The sequence below is a fragment of the Zonotrichia albicollis genome, chromosome 1 (assembly GCF_047830755.1).
Source record: "Zonotrichia albicollis isolate bZonAlb1 chromosome 1, bZonAlb1.hap1, whole genome shotgun sequence".
Taxonomy (NCBI): domain Eukaryota; kingdom Metazoa; phylum Chordata; class Aves; order Passeriformes; family Passerellidae; genus Zonotrichia; species Zonotrichia albicollis.
Window position 1 is genome coordinate 38,456,057 of NC_133819.1, and position 21,472 is coordinate 38,477,528.

The following is a 21,472-nucleotide window of genomic DNA, read 5'->3' on the forward strand; positions in this document are numbered from 1 at the left end:
AAAAGGGAATTGAGCCCATGGGTGTGTAATAGGAGGCGAATGATTGTTTCCTACTCTGAGCAAGGCAAGCCTTCTGTGCAGGGTTTTATGTAATTTTCTTCAGCTGAACAAAGCGGAGAATACTTAACAAAATTGCCATTTTTAAAATCTCATTGTGAATACTCAGCATGCTGTGATCATACGCTGTGTAATGGTGTTTGCAGTGAATAAATTGCTGTAGATAGTATAATATAAATAACTATTTTGTGCATTAAGAAGCAGTTCTCTTCATGATGGTTTCTATCTCAGGAATGCTCTGAGAACAGGGCTTTGGAGAATAAAAGCATCAAAGTACTCTTTGAATAACACCAGTCTGCTAAACACTAGGATATTTTTAATAATTTTTGGCAATATTATTTAGAAGCAAATGACAAAATCAACTAAGTGATTCTTACTTTGGTCTTAATCTATTTGGTATTAATAATGTGGCTCAGACTTACTAATTTTAAAGACAGCACAGCTTCACAGCTTTGGCCAATAATTTTTAATGGCTCCCATGATAGGATGGCAGATAAAATTTATCACAAGAAAAAAGGATTTGCTTCATAGAGACTTTGGGCACATTGATCAGGTGTGCTGCAGGTTTGTTGCAAGCAAGAAAGAGGTAGGAAGCCCTAAGTAAACTGCATTCTCACTTTGGAGGATAAATACACCTTTAGAAATACCTTGCTAAAACTACAGAAGACAGACAATTAAAAAATGCTGTACCATACTGAATTCCAGTGGTTTCAATAAGCATATGAAGCAATGTCAAGCAATACCCTGTAATGCATTATTGCTCCTCACTGGGATCAGTTTTCCTATGTGTTCTTCCAGTCAGGTATTCCACAAACATATTGATTCCAAAGTGTACATGAAAACAGTAACTGGCTTCAATAAAAAGCACATAATAAGAGCAGGATATAACCACTTGGAAAGAATTGCAGCCTGACTTAGAAAAATGTCTTAATATCCTTCTTCCCTTGCTGCTTGCCTAAAAGTACTTTTAAAAAAATAAAGATGGTCCTCAATGAAAAATGGTCTCAGTCAGAAAACTGAAAGAGCTGAAAGAAAATCTGATTCAAAATTTTCAGCTGAATTCTCTCACTGCAATGGAAACTAAGTGGTGTAAATAATTTGTCTGATGTCTCTCTCTGCCAAAGCCTTTCTGAGTGACAAGTGGCCCAATCACTTCAACCTCTGTTTCCATTATGAATAATTAAGTATAGTGAAAGATACATAAGCTAAAATCATACTTATCTCATCTAATAATATTGATATTCCAACGTATGTAAGACATAAATTCCCATTTATATTGTAGAGTGACTAAAAATACTGGATCTAGCATAGACCCAAATTCAAGTGTTAGGTCATGGTAAGGCATGATTTTTCACTAACTGTTGAGTCTCCTTAAAGTAAAATGAACAACTCTTTAAAAATGTGAATGTATATTGCAATTTACTTAGAGTAAAGAGTTAATTTACTTAGAGTACTTAGCATAGATCTCTTGGGCCTCAAATTTAATGCTGAAAAATTTCTAGGTTTGGTGTAGATTATAAGTAGTAAGAACAATGAGCATCTTCCAACATTTTAATAATGACACTTCTTTGCATCATCTAGATGAAGGAATTGAGGTGATGATAACTTTAATAACTTATTTAATTTATTATTTGAAAAGGAAGATTTTGGGGATTTTCAGCGGGAGAAAAAAGACATTAAAAATACTGTGCATTCTAAAATTTGGGGCTTTATTTATTGAGGAAAAATTAAGTCATCAATATTATAGCCCAAGTAAGCACTTATCTCTAATTCTGAAAGGGTTTATTTCTTTAATTGTTCTTTGATTTTACTGCCTGGAGACCAGCCTGCTAATTTTATTCATTGCAGAGGTATTATTAACCACACAACAGCGTCCATTGCCACAGGCAGTCTCAGCGCTCGCTGCTATCTCTTTGTTTTTGTTTTGTAGAAGTGTATTCTTTTGGCTGCTGTGGCAACTGTTTATTACATACATTTACCAAAGTACCTCCTGGTGTCACTGTAGCATCTGGGTAGGCAGCTGTGACTCCCTTTCCCTTCCCTACTCCACTGTTGCTGCAGCTCCCACTCTGCTTGGTCTTCATTTTCTAGGGAAGGAAGGAAGCAAAATTACTCTACTGTAATAAACCAGCCCGTTAGCATTTTTCACCCCCTCCTCACTTCTGGAAAAACGTGCAAAAATAGTAGGATTTGTTGATGGCTTTTGATGAGGGAAAGGAAGCAGGGTGTTAGGAGCAGTGGGATCTGCACGTACCTGAATTGGGGAAGGATCCACCATGATGACAGAGCAATGAATTGTCAGCACACAGTGAGAGGGTGGGAGAGAAACTACCCTCAGGCAGAAACTAGAAAATACATGCCCTACAAAGAGTAATAGCCAGTAACAAGGGAGTAATAAGGCTCAAGAGGTGGTGGATCAGGTGAGCTTCCAGGTTGCAGGGAGCAGAAGACAAGACTGGGACAAGAGCAGAAGAAATTCAGGAGATAGCCTGTACTGCTGGCACTGTCTGTATCCTAACACTGCCTGTATCCATTCCAAAGTTACAGAAATATGGCAGTGGCTTACAGGGCTGTGATGCCGCTGCTTCTCAATGGCACTTTTTTGCACTTTGTTGAATAGTGGGTTGGGGAGGTGGGTGTGAAACACCTGGTGATGTATCAGTACGGCTGCTGCTGATTCGCTTCTTCCCAGACTGAGATTATCCAGCAGCCACTTGCCCAGCGCAGCCCCATTGCTCGTCTCATGGTTGTCCCCAAGCACAGAGTCAACCTTGAGCTGTGGTGCAGACCAAAGCAGCACTTTTGCTTAGAAGTTAGTTTCATTATTAACGCCTTAGTTTCATTATTGGTATTGTGTTTAAAATATAGAGCAGAGAGTATACTAAGTTTATTTTAATGAATCTTCATATCTGCTTCTCAAGAGATGTATCTCAATGAAAGCTGAATCTGCAGTCTTCTGGTTTGCCACATCCATCTTCTCACCTCATCAGCTTTGCTCTTAAATTATTTTGCCAGTCTTATTGTGCTTTTGTATCCGCTTTGCCCTCTAGGCAAATGGCTTCCCAGAAGCATTCAGAGAAAGCAGCTACAGGCAGGATTTGCTCCTGTGTATCTGTTAGATGTGCAAGAAGTGGGATTGCAAGAAACTGTTGTAGTACTTAGAAATGAAGATCATTCTGTAATGAGCTTCTCTCCTCAGAGGGAAAATTCCTAAATATTGAAGCCAAGGCTCTGCACAATAAAAGACCAGGAAGAGAAATAGCCTTCCATGTGTCTTTTTTCCTACTGTTGTAAGTTACCAGAGATAGTTGAGAGGGACTGCAGCCTGGCTCTGATGTGTGTTTCTGTGTGCTCAGGCAATTCAGATTACATAATGCAATAATGGAAGTGAGTTGCCATAGACAATGCCATGGAAAGTGAGTTCATGGGCATTAGTATGATATCCTGCTTCTGCTTTATTCTTCACTGTTATAAAAACTCACTCTCTCCACAAGAATCTCTCCATTTCTTTCTGGGTCCTGAGGAATAGGAAGGCCTCCAACCAACATGCTTTCCTGTTTTATTTGGCCTGATCAGTTCCCTGCCACGCATTGTTAATATACCAGATCTAGAAAACCATTGAAGTTAAAATCCTACATGTTTTGTGCTACAGGCTTGCCTTTCCCTTGTGTTAAAGCGTATCCATTTTAATGGTGGGTACCAGCAGGATTCAGAGACCAAGAACAGAAAGGAAGACACTGAAATAGTCCTCATTTTCCACCTTGCCAGAAACACATTACAAGTTTAGGTTACCTCCAGTCATAGATGCTGGGAAAGAATGTGACCCCTCTCATCGAGAAATATAAGGTAGATTAAAAATGATAACATTATTTTGACCAATCTGTTTTGTATGACTACTTGATAATCAAGGTAGACGTACTTATTTTTTTGACCTTCTGCATTTTCACTTTTTAAAATTATCCTCTGGAAATTACGTACATTTGTATACAAAGGACAGCTAAAAATCAACTGTACTTTAATAACTTCTCCAGATAGGTTTTCATCTGGTATATCTCATGCGTGCTTTTTTTTCATACAACTCTTCTAATACATTATTTTGCATTTAGTATTTTAGGATATTTTAAATGCAGGGAAAGCTTGGTGTTTATAATGCACTGGACAAGCAGTTTTTAGCAGCACTGCTTTCAAGTGGCTGCCTGCCTAAAACATACAGAGGGAATAGAAAATGCTCCATGTGATAAGCATATTTAAAGCAAAGTTAATTCAGTTCTAGTAGCATTTAAATTCAGTTCTAGTAGTGTTTTGCTAAGAACTGTAACTGATGTCCATACATTTCACCTGCAAGTATCTATGAAAAGCCATGGCAGAACTGAAATATAGGAGAGGCAAAGGAGAGTGGAAATAAAAAGACCATTTTGCATGGTTTCACTCCTTTGTCCTGAATTTCATACACTCATATGGATGTTGTTCTGGAAGAAAACTGGCTCCATGTCCACCTATTCCAGCTCTTCCACTGAGCAAACCTCTGCAGAGGTGAAGTACAGTATTCTGTGGAGGGTCTCATCAGCTGCATGGGAATAACAGCAGCAGACAGCTGGCTCTTGGCAAGTCATTAATAACTTCAAGTCTCCAGGAGCTCGGCTGCACCTCCTTGGTCTTATTTTACATATTCCACTTGGGAGGTAACACTGGAAAAGTAGGGAGCACCAGTTCAGAGCCACACTACAACCTCTCTGCTGGTTCCTTGATTGTCCCACTTTGCAGAGTCACTGCCTTGCCAGCATCTGGGCTCACCCTGGGAGGCTGCACTGCTGCTCTCACAGCAGACCTGTCCTCCTAAGAGTCCGTCCAGCTACCTTAGGGTTCATCCACTTCCAACTGGAGCTGCCCAGTCACCGTTGTCTCTCCCTTGGAGCTGACTGTGTAGCAGCAGGTTCGTCACAGGCAGCCCATGTGTGCTCTGGCCCTGGGTCAGCTGAATTCAGGACAGATTTAGTCTGCCTTTTGCTGAGAGGATGCACATCTAAATCTGTTCTTCCAAAGATTACAGAACTTCAGGCACTGAGCTGTTTGGTGCACTTTCTTTGAGATCTGGGGTTTGGTTGCCAGTAACTTTAATAGAGCTAGGATATAAATTATACTGAATGTAAAACTTTCGGGCTTCAGTGTGTCGGGCAGATATCCATGTAGAGAGGAGGGTAATTAAATCCTCTTGCATTTTAAACCTTACAGAATAAGGCTCTGGCTGACATCTTGCACTTGTGGGAATTTTCTCTGGTGAAGTCTGTTCTGGTTGCCAGTATTGTGGATAAATAAAAAACTTAACAATTAAGAAAGAAGGAAAACAAAGATAATACACCTGTCAAACTTTTTGTATTATTAATGCACAAATGAAAAACCGTGATGCTTGTGCATGCTGTTGCCCTTAATGCCAGCTGTTGCCTGTGCACATGGGCTGGTATTTCACATGGCTGAACAGCCCTGCTGCCAGCAAGCACTCAAACAGGCAGCATCAATAACAGCAGTCTTCCCACACTCCATACAATTTAAGCTATTCTTCAAATTAATAATAATACTTAATAAAGCTTCATCTCTCATTTGCAAAGAAAACCGTCAATTAATGTTAATCAGCATGCTCAGAATGTGATCAGGCTGGGCTTGTAGCTGGACGTGCCGAAACAGTTCAACTGGCAGATGGAGCGTTTTCCAACTATTCTAATTAATGACTGCTCATTTCAAATGTGAATGCAATTAAATAAATAGGCAAAACAAATAAAAATAATATACAATATGAAACTGCCACTGTCAGAGAGATTTCTGATCAAAAAAGTCAGCCTCACTCAAATGCAGAAAGGGCCAAACCATCCCCTCCTGGCTAAATAAGTTCTAAAAGAGCTAGGGCTAGCTTTTGTTACTTATTTCCAACCATTTCTCTGGAAATGACATTTATATCACTTCCATTTTAACCTCCTGGCATCGACTGTGGAATTGCTTCTTTAAGTGTTAGAACATTTTCCCGCAGAAAATGAGAAGGGATTCCTTTCACATATTATGGGCTTTTTTTGGTGTAAGATTTAGACTTGCCTTGGTTCTTGTCTTTTCTATTTGAAATAATTGCCTGCATTTTTTTAAGAGTTTTATTTTCTGTGAACATTGTATACCATACCACTGATGTAGGACTGCATTTGTTTGGGCTTATAAAGAGTTCAATTAGCCCCTTAATGCCTAGTTCAGTCACAATTAAACCTTCCCTGTTGACTCAGGATTGGTCTTTCTAAAGGCAGTGGAGGTGGTTTTAATTATTCATTCTCTGGTTTGTTTCTTACAGCAGTCTCAGCTGTGCTTTATTATTCAAAGGTTAATGCAAACTGAGAACTGGGTAAATTAAATTTGTTTGGCAGCTAGCAACCTGATGTATTATCGACACTGTGAAATACGGATGGCAACACTTCTGCTATTGTGCCACTTCAAAAGCCAGATTTCATCTTTAAAACAATTGCTAGTTTTGTTACTATGGCTGATAGAAAATGAATGTTCCATAATGTTATAGTCTCTGTAACCCATTATTGTTGAGAAAGCAAGGTAGTTTAGAAAGCCAAGAAGCATTAACAGCTATTATAGAAAATGGATGTAGGTACCATGACTAATGAAGTGCTCTGCACAGGGCTGAGTCGTGCAGCTGTATTCAGGGAATCGTGCAGTCAGAAGTTTTAATGAAGGGAGCCCAAGGAATTGCAGGTGAAAGCGGGTTTTATTAACTTCCAGTGAACAAAACGAATAGTTGAGCAGCGAACATGACATGATGTCGTATAATAATTGTGTACCTTGGGTACATTGTGAGGCATGGAGCATAGCCAAGAGCTTTCAGCTGTTCTACACACTGAGTGATTCCACAAACCCCTGTGCGCTGCAGAAACCTTCACTGCTAACATAACAAGAATTGTTTCACAAGAAATGCCTTAAGACAATACCACATCACTTTTCTGAGATATCTACCAGCACTGCCTTCCTCTAAAAATATTAATCAGATATCTGGAAGTCACTGTTCCAATTGATCAGAGATAAAATTCAGGTCCTGTAATCAGCAGCCTGTGAATGGAAAAGTCTTCATATGCTTTAAGAGGCCATCCTGAGTAAAATACATATTTATATGGACAGGTATTATGTTGTATGAAAGAAGGCTGTATTGGCTTTTAGAAGAGTCATGCTCAGGAACTTTTATTAGTTCGTATTTTTTTTCATCTTTTTCAGGAATTCACCATACGGGTGAGAGACTTTTCTTGCTCATACAGGATTATGTTTTGTACATTTTGAATATTATTTCAGTTCTGTGTTTTAAACCAAGAACTTTGAATTAAAATAATCCAACGCTTCTTCCTTATATTATTTTTAAGATAGGACAATGATTGCAGAGTGAAGCAGCCTTCTGTGGTAGTGACTGGAGGCCTTAGGTTAGGAACACGTGCAGCTGCAAGGTTGGTTGTACCCTGCTCAGTCTTTAGTACAGTCTGTGCTGTGTAATGTGTGTAATTACACTGCTGCTGACTGAGGAGGTAGGTGGATGAGGAGGTAGGTGAAAATAGGTTGGCTTGTGAAGCAAGACAGTGACAAGACATCTCAGCAAAGTCTCTATATCCTTGCACTGTAAATACTTCACATCTGCCCACTAAAATATTTGAAATAAGACAGTTGGGAATTTTTCTGTGCTTATTTGAATAATTTATGATGTGATTTTAATACTTCTTCCTGGCTGAATATATCACTTCTCTGACAGAGCTTAGGACATCAGATGCATGTTCTATCTAACTTAATGAATGTGATACACATTTTTAGTTTCTGGTGTTACAGCAGAACCAGCGGCACTACTGGTAGAGTATAACTGATGCCATATATCCTTGATTCTATGTGGTTATTATATTTTTGTTTTCTGTTTTAGTGCTGGACCCAAAGGAGACAACATTTATGAATGGAGGTCGACTATACTGGGGCCTCCAGGGTCTGTATATGAAGGTGGAGTTTTCTTCCTTGACATAACCTTTTCACCGGACTATCCCTTTAAACCACCCAAGGTTAGTAGAAGGATATTCAAAGTCTGATAGGAGTCTTCTCCTGCTGATATTTTTTAATGTGTATGTTGGTATATCATTTGAGGATAAAACATAAGACTTTCAAAGCAATAATGAATTTTTAAACTTGACTCTTTTGATAGAAAGAATTTAAATAACTGGCTACAGTTTGCTTGCATGCTGCCAGTATAGCTGAATGCATATGGATTTATTTAGAAAAAGGTTGCATAATTTCCAGTAGCTATTTTTTTTTTATTTGTTTCTAATATGAAAGTGCTTACATTTGAGTTGCACCCTTTATAAGTAGCTGAAGATACTTAATTTTTCCTGTTGACCCATATAATTCACCAAGCTTGTATGGCTGTCTGGACAAAGTATGCACCTATTTCACTGCCCCATATAGTATCTGCAGGTGCAAGATATTATAAATAATTGCTTTACATCAGTTTTCGGGAAGAACGAGGAAATATGGTGCCAAAGTCCAGAAACTGAAGTGACAGAGATTTACAAAAATCCTTAGTAATTCTTTTTATAATGCTGTCTATAATGATTCCAGACATAAACAGAGAACTGTATCAATAACATAAAGGTGACAGATCATTACCATGATTAACTTGAAATGTCAGACATGAAAAATCTAGTGGTTAGGAAGACTGCAAAAAAAAAAAAGGTGGAATGTGTCAATACAGAGCATCATCCCTAAGCAGAGGTAATAACTGCTGGGGAGGATCTCAGAATGGGACTTTATTGCTTGATCACAGGATTATTGTTAACCACCTGCATAACGTATTTATAAAAAAGGCCAACATCCTCCTAAAATGCATCCTTTGGCCTACAGAGAGGAGTAATTGCCATGTCAGGTACATGATGCTTAAAAGTCCTTATCTGGAAGACTGAGTGCAAATCTTTACACACATGTTCGATAATACGAACAGAAACCAGGAAAATTTATCCTGCAGAGTTGTTAATAGAATCAAATAAATTGATGGGGCTGTCTTCCATGGAAGAAAGTGAAAAGAGGTGTATTGTTCACCTTGCCACTCTGGAGAGTGTGTCTGGAAGACCTGCATGGAAGGAGCTATGAGATTAAAAATACTTACCTTGTTTATGACACATTTATGAAAGGATGGGTGTGCCATGTTGGTCTATAGTAGAAAGGATATTGCATTAAAAGAGAGAGAAGCCAGTTCCTGTTTGATTACTTTGAGTAGATTATTGAAATATAAGTGCTATATATAGAATTTTAATGTGACAGTAGTAATGGTTACAGTAGTAGATAACATGGATATTACCAGGAAAGATTTTGTAAAACAAATGAGAGATGTGAATGCAAAGCACTTGTCATTTTGTAAATTGATATTTCCCAGCCAGTAACCTAAAGATGGGTGAGTATAGCAGTGTTAGAGATGGTCTAACTTTGTTTCCCACTTTTGGTGTTCCAGTTTAGAGAAGCCTTGATGTCGCTGAGAGGTCTTAGAGGAGTTGTACACCTTGCTGACTGCACAGTTTCAGATTTAGGCAGCTGTTATCACATGGTGAAGAAAGAATTTGAAAATTTATGATGTCTTCTTCAGTTTATTAAAGCTCTAAGCATGCTGAGCTGGATCAGTCCTGTTCTGTTCTTCTTCTGTCCTGTTTTTCCTGCCTTCCCCCAGTCCAGCCCACTATCTGGACAAGGTGTGTTTTAACAAGCCCTATTTATTTACTTCTTTCTTGGGCTTGATCTGTTTGTGCTAGCTGCCATACAAGGTTTATATTCAGTCCCCCCAAAAAGTTAAAATTATAATTTTTAGGGGATAAAATGACTTTATGGTGTATAAAATAGAGCTTGAAGTTCTCTCTCAGAGAGCTAATGCATAAGAAAGTTACCAGGAGGTCTTTTGTCATTCTCTCTGTTGAATCTGTTGAGTCTTGAGACAGTGTATGCAACAGACACCCTTTTAAAATAGAAGTTGAAGGTCCAGTTTGCTATTTCACCACAAGGTAAAGTCTTTTTCAGTCTGCACTCAGTTGTGCTCAGCAACTGTGTTATTTTGAGACATGAGTAATGCAGCTGTGCATTGCTTATTAATGAAATGTCAAGCAAAGAGGTGGTTCTTGTCCTGCTCCGTAATAGATTTGATTGTCTGCCTTTATCTTGATGCCAGTTGTCACTGTAAGAAATGTGTGCATCTAAATCATATGAAAATGCACTGCTTGATAAAAGATAAGAGAATTGATGATGCCATATTGTCTTAGTAAACAGCCAGTTTTATGTTGAGGGGAATTGTCATCTGTAAGAAGGTATTTTGTGTGTGTGCACAGGGGACTAATGTCAGATATAACTGTGTCATAAGCATGTGTTGAACACTTGGATTCTTACTCAATTCACTTCAGCCACAGTTCTAAATGACCCCTCTCTTCAATCCTGCTGTATGACCTCACAAACTGCTGCTATTTCATTACACCTATTTTCCAGACCTTATGAAACTCATTCATAGGTAAAATAGTTAGGGAAATCCCTTTAACTGAGCAGCATGGGAAGACCACTGCTTATCATAAGGTAGCTGCCTGTCAGCACTGCTGGGAAAGGGTAATTAGATATGTCCTCCCCAAGCTGATCTCTAGCAAAAGAAAGGTACTGAGGACATGGAATGTAACACATGGCCTCGTGGTACAGTGCTGTCTGTGTGCTGGCATCTCTTCTACTTCTCCACAAGATTTGTGATATTTTGTACTGTTCTCAGAATCATGGATTATAGGGTTATGGGCATAGATCATTTTAGATTTCTTTGTAGTTATATTCCAATTTTTTCTAACTCCTTATGGCTCTATCGTCTTAAAAAACCTAGGGATAAAGTACAAGACTGTGAAATGTACTGAGAAAGACATAAAATGTATCCTGAGTGTTGGCAAGATTACCTCCCTGTAAGAACATAGCAGAAAGGATCTAATTCACATTTTTCACTATGATTGAATTCATAAATTACTCCTGAGATTTCTGTGGGCCATTTTCGTCCCTCATTCACTATGAAGTAAGGAAATATTTAAACAAGTACTGTCAAAATTGATCTTTCTAAAATGTGACCACAAAAAACCTGGGAAGAAACAGAAACTGTATTTCCCAGATGCAATTACTTGACCCAGCCTGGGGCTCCAAAGGCAAATTCCCATGTCACATAACATATTCACTGTTAAGGGGCCTAATCCAAAGTTTGTTAAAATCTGCAGAAAGATCCCTTTTCCTTATCTCTTCTCAGATGTTGTGCACTCCATTGTCACATCCATACATGTGTATGTCACACATGGATCTTGAGGAGGGTAAAATAATTTTTTAAGTAAGAAAAATGCATTGAAAATTGATTTTGGATATGTGTCTTTTATTTTTATTACCGTCATTAAAATATATTTGTGGTGTAAACACTGTTCAATTTGTATTATACAAAGTTCTTGATATTTTTTGAGGGCTCCAGATTGCTTCTATAAACACTGTTGATGCCTGATCTGATCGCTGGGCACCCTGTTGCATGTTGGAAAACATTAATCAAATAAACAACAGAGACCACATTTGTACAAGTAAAGATGTTCTATATTTTGGTTTTTCTTTTAAACAAATGTACAAAGTAATTGTCATTTGCTGTTCCAGATAGTTAATCTGCTTCTCTACTTTCCCTTTATCACATAACAGAATCACTCTTTCATTCAGGTTTTGTTTAACAAAGAAAAAGTATCTATACAAGTTTTCACTTTCAGGTATTTCTTCAGTTTTTGTAGCCTCCAACATTCTTAAGATTTTCAAGTTTTATCTCTATTTTCCACATTAATTTTCCTATGGGATCCAGTTCGCATTTCAGGTTTTGTATAGCAACATGTCACTGTCATCAGGTTTCCCTTCCAGTCTGCACCAACAGACTACGGCTCCCCTATGGATCCGTAGTTTTCATTTTGTCTGTCCTTGTCTGTCAGTGTTTTTCCAAAGCTAACCATAACCATAGAATCAAATTAAGTTACTCTTTACCATCACAGAATAAACCATGTGGTAAGATGGAGTGTAATTTGCTCTCACACTGTTAATTTCTTCCCCTTTGAAGTCAGTCTGTTTCAGTGTTTCAGCTTTGTCACATGCCTTGAAACTGGACTCCAAATTTTTTGAGCCAGAGGTCACTGACCTTTTCAGCTCTGCTTTCCTTATAAATCAGTGGCATTTGGCTTCACTCACAACTGCAGCACACTCATGAAGAGGAGGGAGTTGTTCTTCCCCAAAAAAGTTTACCTCTGTGTGACCAATGCAGCTTGATAGGAGTGATGGAGGACCAGCCCAGCCTAACTCTGATTTAGCTCTGCAACCAGAAAACAAGATCCTTAGAACAGCTCATCTGAGAACTAACAAATTAGCTTTGGCTTTCTGGGAGGCTCTAATCAATTAAAAATATTTCCTTGCCTCTGCTGTGAGGAAGCTGCTGTGGCACTGCAGCAATGAGCTCAGCACCTCGAGGGCTGAGTCAGCAAGGAAGCGGCAGGCTGCATGATCACCGCTCTCCTCTCAGATGCATCCTCAGTGTCACGTTGCTTTTATGAGATGCCAGGCTGAAGGAAGGTATGGAACACACAAAGTGAGGCATGGATGCGGTGATGAGCTCACTTTCTGCCAAAGGCCCAGATGTTGCCGAGGCTTCAATTTCGGTCACAAGGTGAGGTTTCACTTCAGCCCAAAAATACAGCATGTAGCATAAGGGACTGAAAAATAGACAAAGCTGTGCCCTGTTCAGAGTAGAAATGAATAAAAATGCTTAGATGACCTGTCAAGGAAATAACCTTACATTTTTTTCAGTGGCTTAATGACCCCCTCAACCTTTTTTAGAAATACCTTTGAGATTTCTTTTTCCTGCCAACTATCTTCCTTTCATCCTTAATGGATTCAGACAGTTCACCCCTTGGCTTTAGCAGAGGAAAGGTCTCTCTCTCTCTCTCTCTCTCTCTCCCATTCAATACCCCAAAGCTCTTTCTTTGGGGGATTGAATGGGATCTAGCCATGCATAGGTGTCTCTTGTGGGAGGACGTGTGTTTGTATGTGTGGGTGTACATGTATGATAATGTGTCCATGGGTATTTGAGTAGGAGGTATCATGTATTTTAGCCTGGTCTGACAGAAAGAATTTCACCTCAATTTCTGTCTTCAGTCCACATAAGAAATCAGTGAATTCCCCAAGTATGCACGGTTTTGATCTGAGATTCTTTGAAATTTAGTCATCAGTACAAACACTGCAGCTTTAGGTACTCTACACAACTGAAGGAAAGGCAATAATTTCACTATCCTATATGCTGTCCCTCTGGAGCAGGAAGCTTTGACAAATCAGGAAGCCATACCAGTCCTTTGTACAGGTGTTTGTAGAAAAATGCATGCTCTTCAAGAGAACTTTCCTCCCAGGAATTGTCACTGCATTGGAGTCTGCACTTTCCTCAAGAATAATCTTTATTAATTACTTCTACTCTCATATTTGACTATGTTCAGCCTATTACAGTGTCAATTCAATTTAGCTGTGGCTGATACAATATGGATATATCTATCATTATCCTAGTATTCTGCTAGCTGTATTTTTGGATTTGAGTGATTTATAGAATCTCTTAATCCCAGTTCTACAATTAATCTTGCTGGGGACTTTAATCTCAGCTGACTGAAAAATGGCTCATAGGACTTGAAAGCTGCAATATGCTAAATCACCTCTAAATCAAAATTAAAATAACAGAAAACTCTGTTTTCTGTTAAGTCCTATGTAAGTCTCCTATGCCTAACAACTTACTGAAAAACTTTTCTCAGCACTTGAATGCCTAGATGGTTTAAATCAGCTCTTGGACTACAAGGGAGGCCCTTTTCCTTTTTAAATATAATACACAGTGTATAGAGTTTGATCTTAATGGCAATATTAAACATCTCTTCAGGTTTTTTCATACATAATTGTAATATAGCACTGTGGTGGTTTGACCAGGAAGGAGTGGGAATTCTGAGATGCTGTGGTCAAACCAATGGATGTTCTGAGTTTCATACTGACACCTGGTGTAGCCAGTGGGGTTTGGACACACCTCCGAGAATACACAGGGGTTAAAAGCAGAGCTCTGGCCCTGAGAGGCTCTCTTGGGACGTCGCGGCGAAGAGGTCAGATCTCTCCCCCGTCCAGTCGCTGCTGCTGGGCGGGGGAGGGGCAGCCACGTGGTAGGCCCTGAGCCTGGACAGAGATGGGAGGTGAGGAGGCCTTCGAGAATAGAAGAGTGGAAGATCCCGGAGAGTCAGCCCTCGGGCAGCCATCCCCCCCCCAGGAGAGAGAGAGAGAGAGAGCCGGCGACACCGAATGTGATAGCAGCCGGCCCAAGAGGAGAAGGGGGGGGAAGAGTGCCCGGCCAGAGCGGCAGCGTGTGAGCAGCGTGTGTGGGAGTGCTGCAGCTCCGGGACAGAGACTGAAAGTTTTAACCCCTTTCTTTCATGATTGGAGCCTTGCAAAAAATGCTAATCCTCCTCGAAGCTAAGTAAGAAGGGAGATAAGAGATGAGATGAGACAAGGACCTGGCCCGAAGAACGTGGAGATGATTAGATGGGGAGAGATGATTTGGAGTAGCTTTTTGGCTAGACTTTTCTTGTGGCCATAGACTCAGTTGTTCCTGTGACACAGAGACTGCACTTAGGGGGAAGCAGTGGCTCAGAACCAGGAGAGTTCATCGTGAGGACCCCCCGGCCCCAGGGAGTTAGAAGAATATGGGGGGGACAGATGTCCCAAAGCAGAGACTGTGCCTTTTTTAGAGTGAGACAAGGCATCCTTGAAAGACAACCCTAAAAGCAGCTCTAGCCATGCACAGTGGTGAGAGCACTGGGCATAGAAGGAAGATGTCACAAGCGGCAAAAAGACCTTTTTTCCAGGCGGTGCCGAAGTGACAGAGAAGCACACGATGTTTCAGTGTGTTTCCAGGGGAAGCCTATAGAACAAGAAGGACTCCTTTCCTCTTCATGAACTGCAGTTTGAGTATACTAAAGTGTGGTGCCAAGGCTGGGCAGTTAGTGTTTCGAGAAAATGTATCAGATTGGGAAAGTCAAGTAGTGGGGAGGAGGAAAGTAGTTTTTGTAAGGTTTTCAATTTTTTTTTCTTTTCCTTATAGTTTTTCCCTATTTCCCTGTAGTTTAAGTAATAAAGTGTTCTTTATGTTTAAGCTAAAGCCTGTTTTGCTTATTCCTGATCACATCTCACAGCAGACACCAGGGTGAGGGCATTTTCATGGGGGGCACTGGCTCTGTGCCAGGCTCAAACCATGACAAGCACTAATCTCAATGTACTCAATATCCTTTTGTGGAATTCTTCTTCTGTGGTAGACACTTTCAATCTATTTTGTAAGTTCAGCCTCATGTCTGAGGGGGCAATTCTTTTTGTTCCTGGCTTCTATTCTACATGTTCATACTCTTTTTATATGTGATTGGCTGTTAAGGACACTTTTCTCTGCAGTGTAATAGAAAAACAGTGCTTACAAGAGTAGATGCAAAAAAAATAAACATTCCTTGGTATTTCTAACCTACGTTGTTAAAATGAACCTTACTAGGCAGACATGTGCTTTAAATTGCATTTATCACTGCTAACACAATTTACTCTTGAAGCTCTAAAACTCCCTAAGTACAAGCCCATTTGACTGATCCCTGTCTACTGTCTTTGGAACCCTGATGCAGGCAGGGCTTCATTGAGCCTCCTCTAGCCCCCCTTCCCAGATATTGCCGTCATAAGGGCAGCCTTCAAATGCAGTGCTCTCCTGTCAGCCTTATCCTTTACATTCATTTGCCTCGTCATACCTCTCTCATAGCCTCTGTCACATCCTATTAGCTCTCAGTGCCGTGCTGTGCTGCTCACAGCTCTTTCCAGCTGCCTGCTGCCCTCCCCATGCTGCTCCTGGTGCTGACGGTGAGGCGCGTTCCCACAGCGCTGCCTCCGCGGCCCCTCGGCTGTGCCCCCTTGTTCTCCTCGCCCAGCCTTTCCATTTGCATCTTCTTGCTGAGAGCAGCCTGGGAACCCTTCATCCGTGACAGTAAATGGAGCTGGCAGGTTTTCCCAGCAAGTGAAGTCTTTGGGTGTTTGCAGGCAGAAATCAGATGCAGGGGAGTCTTTTTGAGAGGGAGAAATGGACAACCGACCAGCAGCAGGCCATTGTCAGAGGCAGCAGGATCAGCCCCAATCCTGCCCTTCTCAGAACAGCTCTTTCCAGGAGTGTGAGCTGCAGAGTGCAGTTCCCATGCTTGCACACCTGCAGTGAAACAGTTTGTTCCATAGATCACATCCCTGGGGTGCTCCAGCCCTGGAAGTGTTGAAGGTCACATTGGATGGAACTTAGAGCATCCCGATCTAGGGGGAGGTGTCCCTGCCCATGGCAGAGGGATTTTGACCCTGGATGATCTTCATGGTCCCTTCCAACCCAAACCATTCTGTGAGTCTGTGATGTCTTCAGGTGGTGCTGAACCAGTTTGCAGTGGTACAAGGCTCTGGACAGCTCAAACCCAGGTGGCTGCTTAAGTAAGCGTAATGTCTCTTGAAAGGACAGAATGAGACTTTAAAGTGGAGGACATAGATGTGAGCAGAAATATGTTAGACTGAGGAATCAATAACAATATTTTATTGTGATTAAATGCAAAATACGTATTTGATAAGGCAGCACCATGGAAATCTCTGAGATTTCCTTTCAATTCATTTATCTGATAATTCTTCTAGTAATTGGTAAATGGAATTGCCAGTGACTCTTCTAATGAATAGCCTCCTTATTCACTATGTTTACAATATATTAATTTATATCAGTAGCTTCTATTGATTTATTTAATCTTGATGCAAACAACTCTATCTTACTAAACTCCTCCTGTTTTCCTTACCAAGACTTAGGTGGTTTATCATTTCTTCCAATTTTCTGTGAATACCCAGTACACAAAGCTCTTTAAGAGGTCCTGTAGAGGCATTGTATGGGGAATATCTCCTGCCTCACAGCATTGCTTTTCATATTGTTTGTCAAATATATTTTCGGAAGACAATTTGTCTGCTGGAAATTTCAGAAGCTACATAATTCTGCTGTATCAAGCCTGTTTTACTACTTCATAAAATCCATGTGATCTAAAAATACATAATATGTCAATTTTGTTTCTTGTCCTCTTTTACACACACACAGATAAATATACACAGATGTGAGAGAAAGAATTTTATCCACATCATTACTATAAAATCAGAGCAGATGGACTGGTCAGGACAAAGAACTACTAGCTTTGAAGTCAGTCTGCGTGGGACTTCTCATGTGTGGAGTACCTAAATACCCAATGGCTGTTGAAATTGGGTGAGGAAGAAGAGGCCCCTGTTTCTAGAATAAAAAGTCTGGGAATAAAGTCTCATGCCTGGAGCACCATGCAGGAGCAGTGTGGTGAACTGAGAGAGGTGTACACACAGGACAGTATAGCCTGCATGCTTTGAACTTCAAAAGGGAGGTTATATTTTGTAAAAGTTAAATGGTCAGTAAATCTTAAAAAAAAAACTTGCTCTCTTATAAAAGAACCTTTTTGCTGACTTTCCATAAGGAACTGCTAATTGTAAGAAAGATTATGCTGATTATATGAAAATCATTTTATAAAAACTCATAGTGACTTTGCCAGAGAAAGCTTTTGATGCTTGGCAAATTACCATCTTGTTTCTATTCTGAACATCCCTAACCCAAACAGTAATCCATTTCCCTTGTCCTCTCCTTCTCTTCCTTTGTTTTCAGAAATCTTTGTACTGTTTAGGGCTTTTTTTCTCTCTCTCTTGGATATATCAAAGATTATCAAGGTCCCTTTTTACTTATCCTGCTGTTAAATCTGGGTGCAAAATGAGTGCATTTATATAGTATAGATATTTATTTATATAATATAGTGCTGCTGTGCTTATTCAATTTTTTCCCCTGCAACACTGTTCAATGAGACAGTGTGAGTAGTTACTCAGCTTCATAATTACAATGAGTATAATAAATAATTGCTCACATTGCATACTGATTCATTTTCAGTAGTATTAAAGGTGAACTCATGTGGATGCTATTATATCCATTTAAATTGTTACCACTTTTGGCTACTAATGTCTTGCATGGTGCATTTCACCAAAGAAGCACAGCACAGTTTACGTATCAGACTTCTCTGTAGGTCAAGCAAACATAATTACAGGATATTATTTCCTGCTAATGCAGATACCATGTATTTTCCTTTAATAAAGTTATTTATATCTGTTTTTTACCAAGTAAAATTAGATGTAATCAAGTGTTTTGAGAACTAGATGAAGTTCATTTCTTGCTGTAAACTTAAAATGTACTCTTAAGTAGTGAGCATCATATGGCCAGTCATTTTTTGTACACTCTTTGTGATGAATCAGTAAGTATCTCAATAATTGTTCATGTGCATGCTATAAATATGTACTAACAAACTGGAAATAGTCCATCCTGTCTTAAAAAGGCAGCCTCAGTGCTCATAGATAAATGAAGTGCACTTTGTAAGAAATTAAAGGGTGCTAATTAATATAAAGATTATTGCATGAACGTTGTGTCATTCAGAGCTATATACACTTTTCATTTAGACTGTTTTATTTTTCTCACATGACTGAAGAGTGTAGGCCTGATCTTGTTTTTATTTTCTCTGCGTGGACAAATGTATTGCTCATAAAGTCTGACAAACGGAGATGGGAACAACTTACTCTCTCCTGAGCTCTATGAACATCATCATAAATGGCATAATATTTTATATATATATATATATAAGAAACCTTTTCTGTATGCAGTACAACTTCTTCCACTTCAGGTAGTGCCACTGCAGTTTTATTAAAGCAGAACTCCTGGGGAATATTTGAGGAAGACAGAAATTTCACCTCGAGCAGGCATGCAGAATTCCATCCTTGTAAGAAATGAAAGTTCTTGAAAGGAGCTTCCCAAAATCATGGGAATGAGAGCCCTGGGAATCTCAACTCTTCTTCCAGTGTTAGCTGAGCAAAAGGAGGTTGGTTTTGTTTATTTTCAGGCTGGTTCTGGGAATTTTTCCTCTCTCCCTACACAGTCACCAGGCTCCAGTGACTGAGAAGCAGGAGGTGAGGGTTTGAACCCAAACAGGCTGATGAAGGCAAACCCTGAGGGTACACTGTGAGCCCTTGCATGTAATTTGTAAAACTAGGGAATCATTTCTTCCTCCTGATATGTTTTTGAAGAAGATTGCAACTGAATTCAGTGAAGTCTGAAAGTGTGTGAGGTGGTGTACCAGGCACCATAGTGACTGTTGTGTTTAGACCTCCGTGCAAAAGAAAGATATTAAGTTATTTTACGACTACATAATGCTGGGAAAATGGTCTTCAAAATCACTCTGAGATCCAGAAATTACTTATCTTGCCTTCAACTAGTTGCCTCCAATCACTCAACTGAAATCCATCTTAGTTTCCTCTTCCCAGGTTTTATAAACAGTCTTTTTTCAGTCCTAAAACTTACTCAGTGAACAGCCAGACATAGCTTTGCATGTTTGGCATTCAGCTGTAAATGACAGATGAGTTTATTATTGTTTACTTCCAACACTGATTGAATAAAATTTGATTGAAAATAAATTCCATATCATTACCTTTTGGAAGTTTGTTTGTAGTGCTCACAGTTTTCAGAAGGTAGTCCCATTTTTCCCTATTTCCTGTAATTTGCATTTTCCTGACCTATACTTTTATTCAACAAAAATTAGGTATGCTTTTTAAATTCCAGAATGAAAGAGAATAAATCCATAGAGAACACTTATGTTTCAAGAAAATCCATAAATTTCTCCTCTACCATTTAATTGTCTGAAGGTGACTTTGCCTGCACACCCTCCTTAGAGCCCCTGCATGAGGTTGTTTAGGTGTTTTCATTAGGGGATAAATGGAATTAGAGTCCAGCATTTAAAGGAAATATTTAAGTGACATCAAAGGTAAAAATGTGACCATAATAAAGAAAATGCAGTTCCCCTGGAAAGGTATTAACACATGGTAGAATAGGAGGACCCTGCATAACCTTATAATGTAGGTATGGTAAGCACAACATGCAGAAAGTTCCATCTCAGCACTTCCCACATTATCAGCAATTTGAGGCAACACATGGATGAGGAAAGCAATGTGTTATCCCATTTGTACTCTGCTGCCTCGGGGTGAGAACTCTGTTACCTGCAGCCTTCAGGCCACAGTTTCCAGCATATTAAGGCTGTCATGAATACAGCTTCTTCTGCAATTCTAAACACTGTTATTGTTTTCATTAATTGATTGAATTGATTTTTTAGTATTAAAATTAATTAATAAAATATAACAAATCGTCATTATAAACTAACTAATACGTTGATTATTTAAATATTTAAATGCCTGCCTGTCTTAAGTGACATTGGTGACATTGTCAGCGCTAAGCAGCAAGCCTTATCTTGCCTTTCTCAATCTCACAGGTTTAATATGTAGTCATTGTGAAAAAATGCTATATTTCTGGTCTAAGCATTTTCTAAAAACAGCCTTCCAACTGTAAACAAGTGGAGTCTCATGTACAATAATCCACCAGGTGATGGCAATGGAGTGTTGAACAGCTCATGAATGACATGAACTTCCTCCATTCATCTCAGTGGCTCTGAATCCTGCCAAATTCCCAGTGTCCTTGTTTCAGTGCTTCAGAAGCAGCTGAGGCAGGGGAACAAACGTGTGGCAGTGTCTGTCCTCTCTGCTGGAGACAAAACACTTACACTTAAAATACAGGCTCAAATTGATGACCTCTCTGAAGCAGGTCACAAGCTCAGACTGACCTGTCTGTAAATATTTTAGAGGGTATAATTTAATCTGTGCAGTGGTTCGGTGCTTCCCCCACATTCAGTGAGACCACACATATCTTATTACTCAGTGTATTTAGATGCCACTGAATGAAGTCCTCCAATTTTTCATTGTGGAAGTATAGGGAAGCACTTTAATTGAAGTAAAATACTTGAGCATAGGCTTTATTCCAATGGTGTACTGAAAAGTTAGCATGCAATACTTAAAATTAGGCAGGTGTTTTTACTGAGTCCTGGGACATCCTGCTAGGGAGCAGTCACTGATTCACTTCTAAGTGGAGTAGAAGAGTTCCTGGAGTTAATCTACCTGGGGAATAAATGAGTACCTACAATTCCTAGGATGGTCCTCCACACCATCTCTCTTTCTGGGCACTTTGTGTAAAGTAGTTTATGGCTTTTGTGCATTAGCAACCTTCCTTGTTCAAAATAGCTTCCCTTTGTACACAGACATTTAATTTTATCACCAAATTATAATTATTTAAATAAATAACATTTTGATCTCACAGAAGACTTCCTTCCCTCCAAATGCTGAATGTGCTTGG

At 39.5% G+C, this 21,472-nt stretch overlaps 1 protein-coding gene and 1 long non-coding RNA gene across 3 annotated transcripts in view; one reads left to right on the forward strand and one right to left on the reverse strand.

The window, feature by feature from the left end:
* Positions 1-21,472, forward strand: part of LOC102064105 (ubiquitin-conjugating enzyme E2 E2) — a 202,503-nt gene that overhangs the window by 156,596 nt on the left and 24,435 nt on the right. For both annotated transcript variants that reach the window (XM_074538499.1, XM_074538504.1), the window contains exon 4: positions 7,994-8,126. In XM_074538499.1, the coding sequence (XP_074394600.1) occupies positions 7,994-8,126 (133 nt within the window). The remainder of the gene's footprint in view (positions 1-7,993; positions 8,127-21,472) is intronic.
* Positions 1-21,472, reverse strand: part of LOC141728624 (uncharacterized) — a 69,912-nt gene that overhangs the window by 5,934 nt on the left and 42,506 nt on the right. The window contains exon 3 of the long non-coding RNA XR_012579776.1: positions 2,031-2,144. This is a non-coding gene — a long non-coding RNA (uncharacterized LOC141728624). The remainder of the gene's footprint in view (positions 1-2,030; positions 2,145-21,472) is intronic.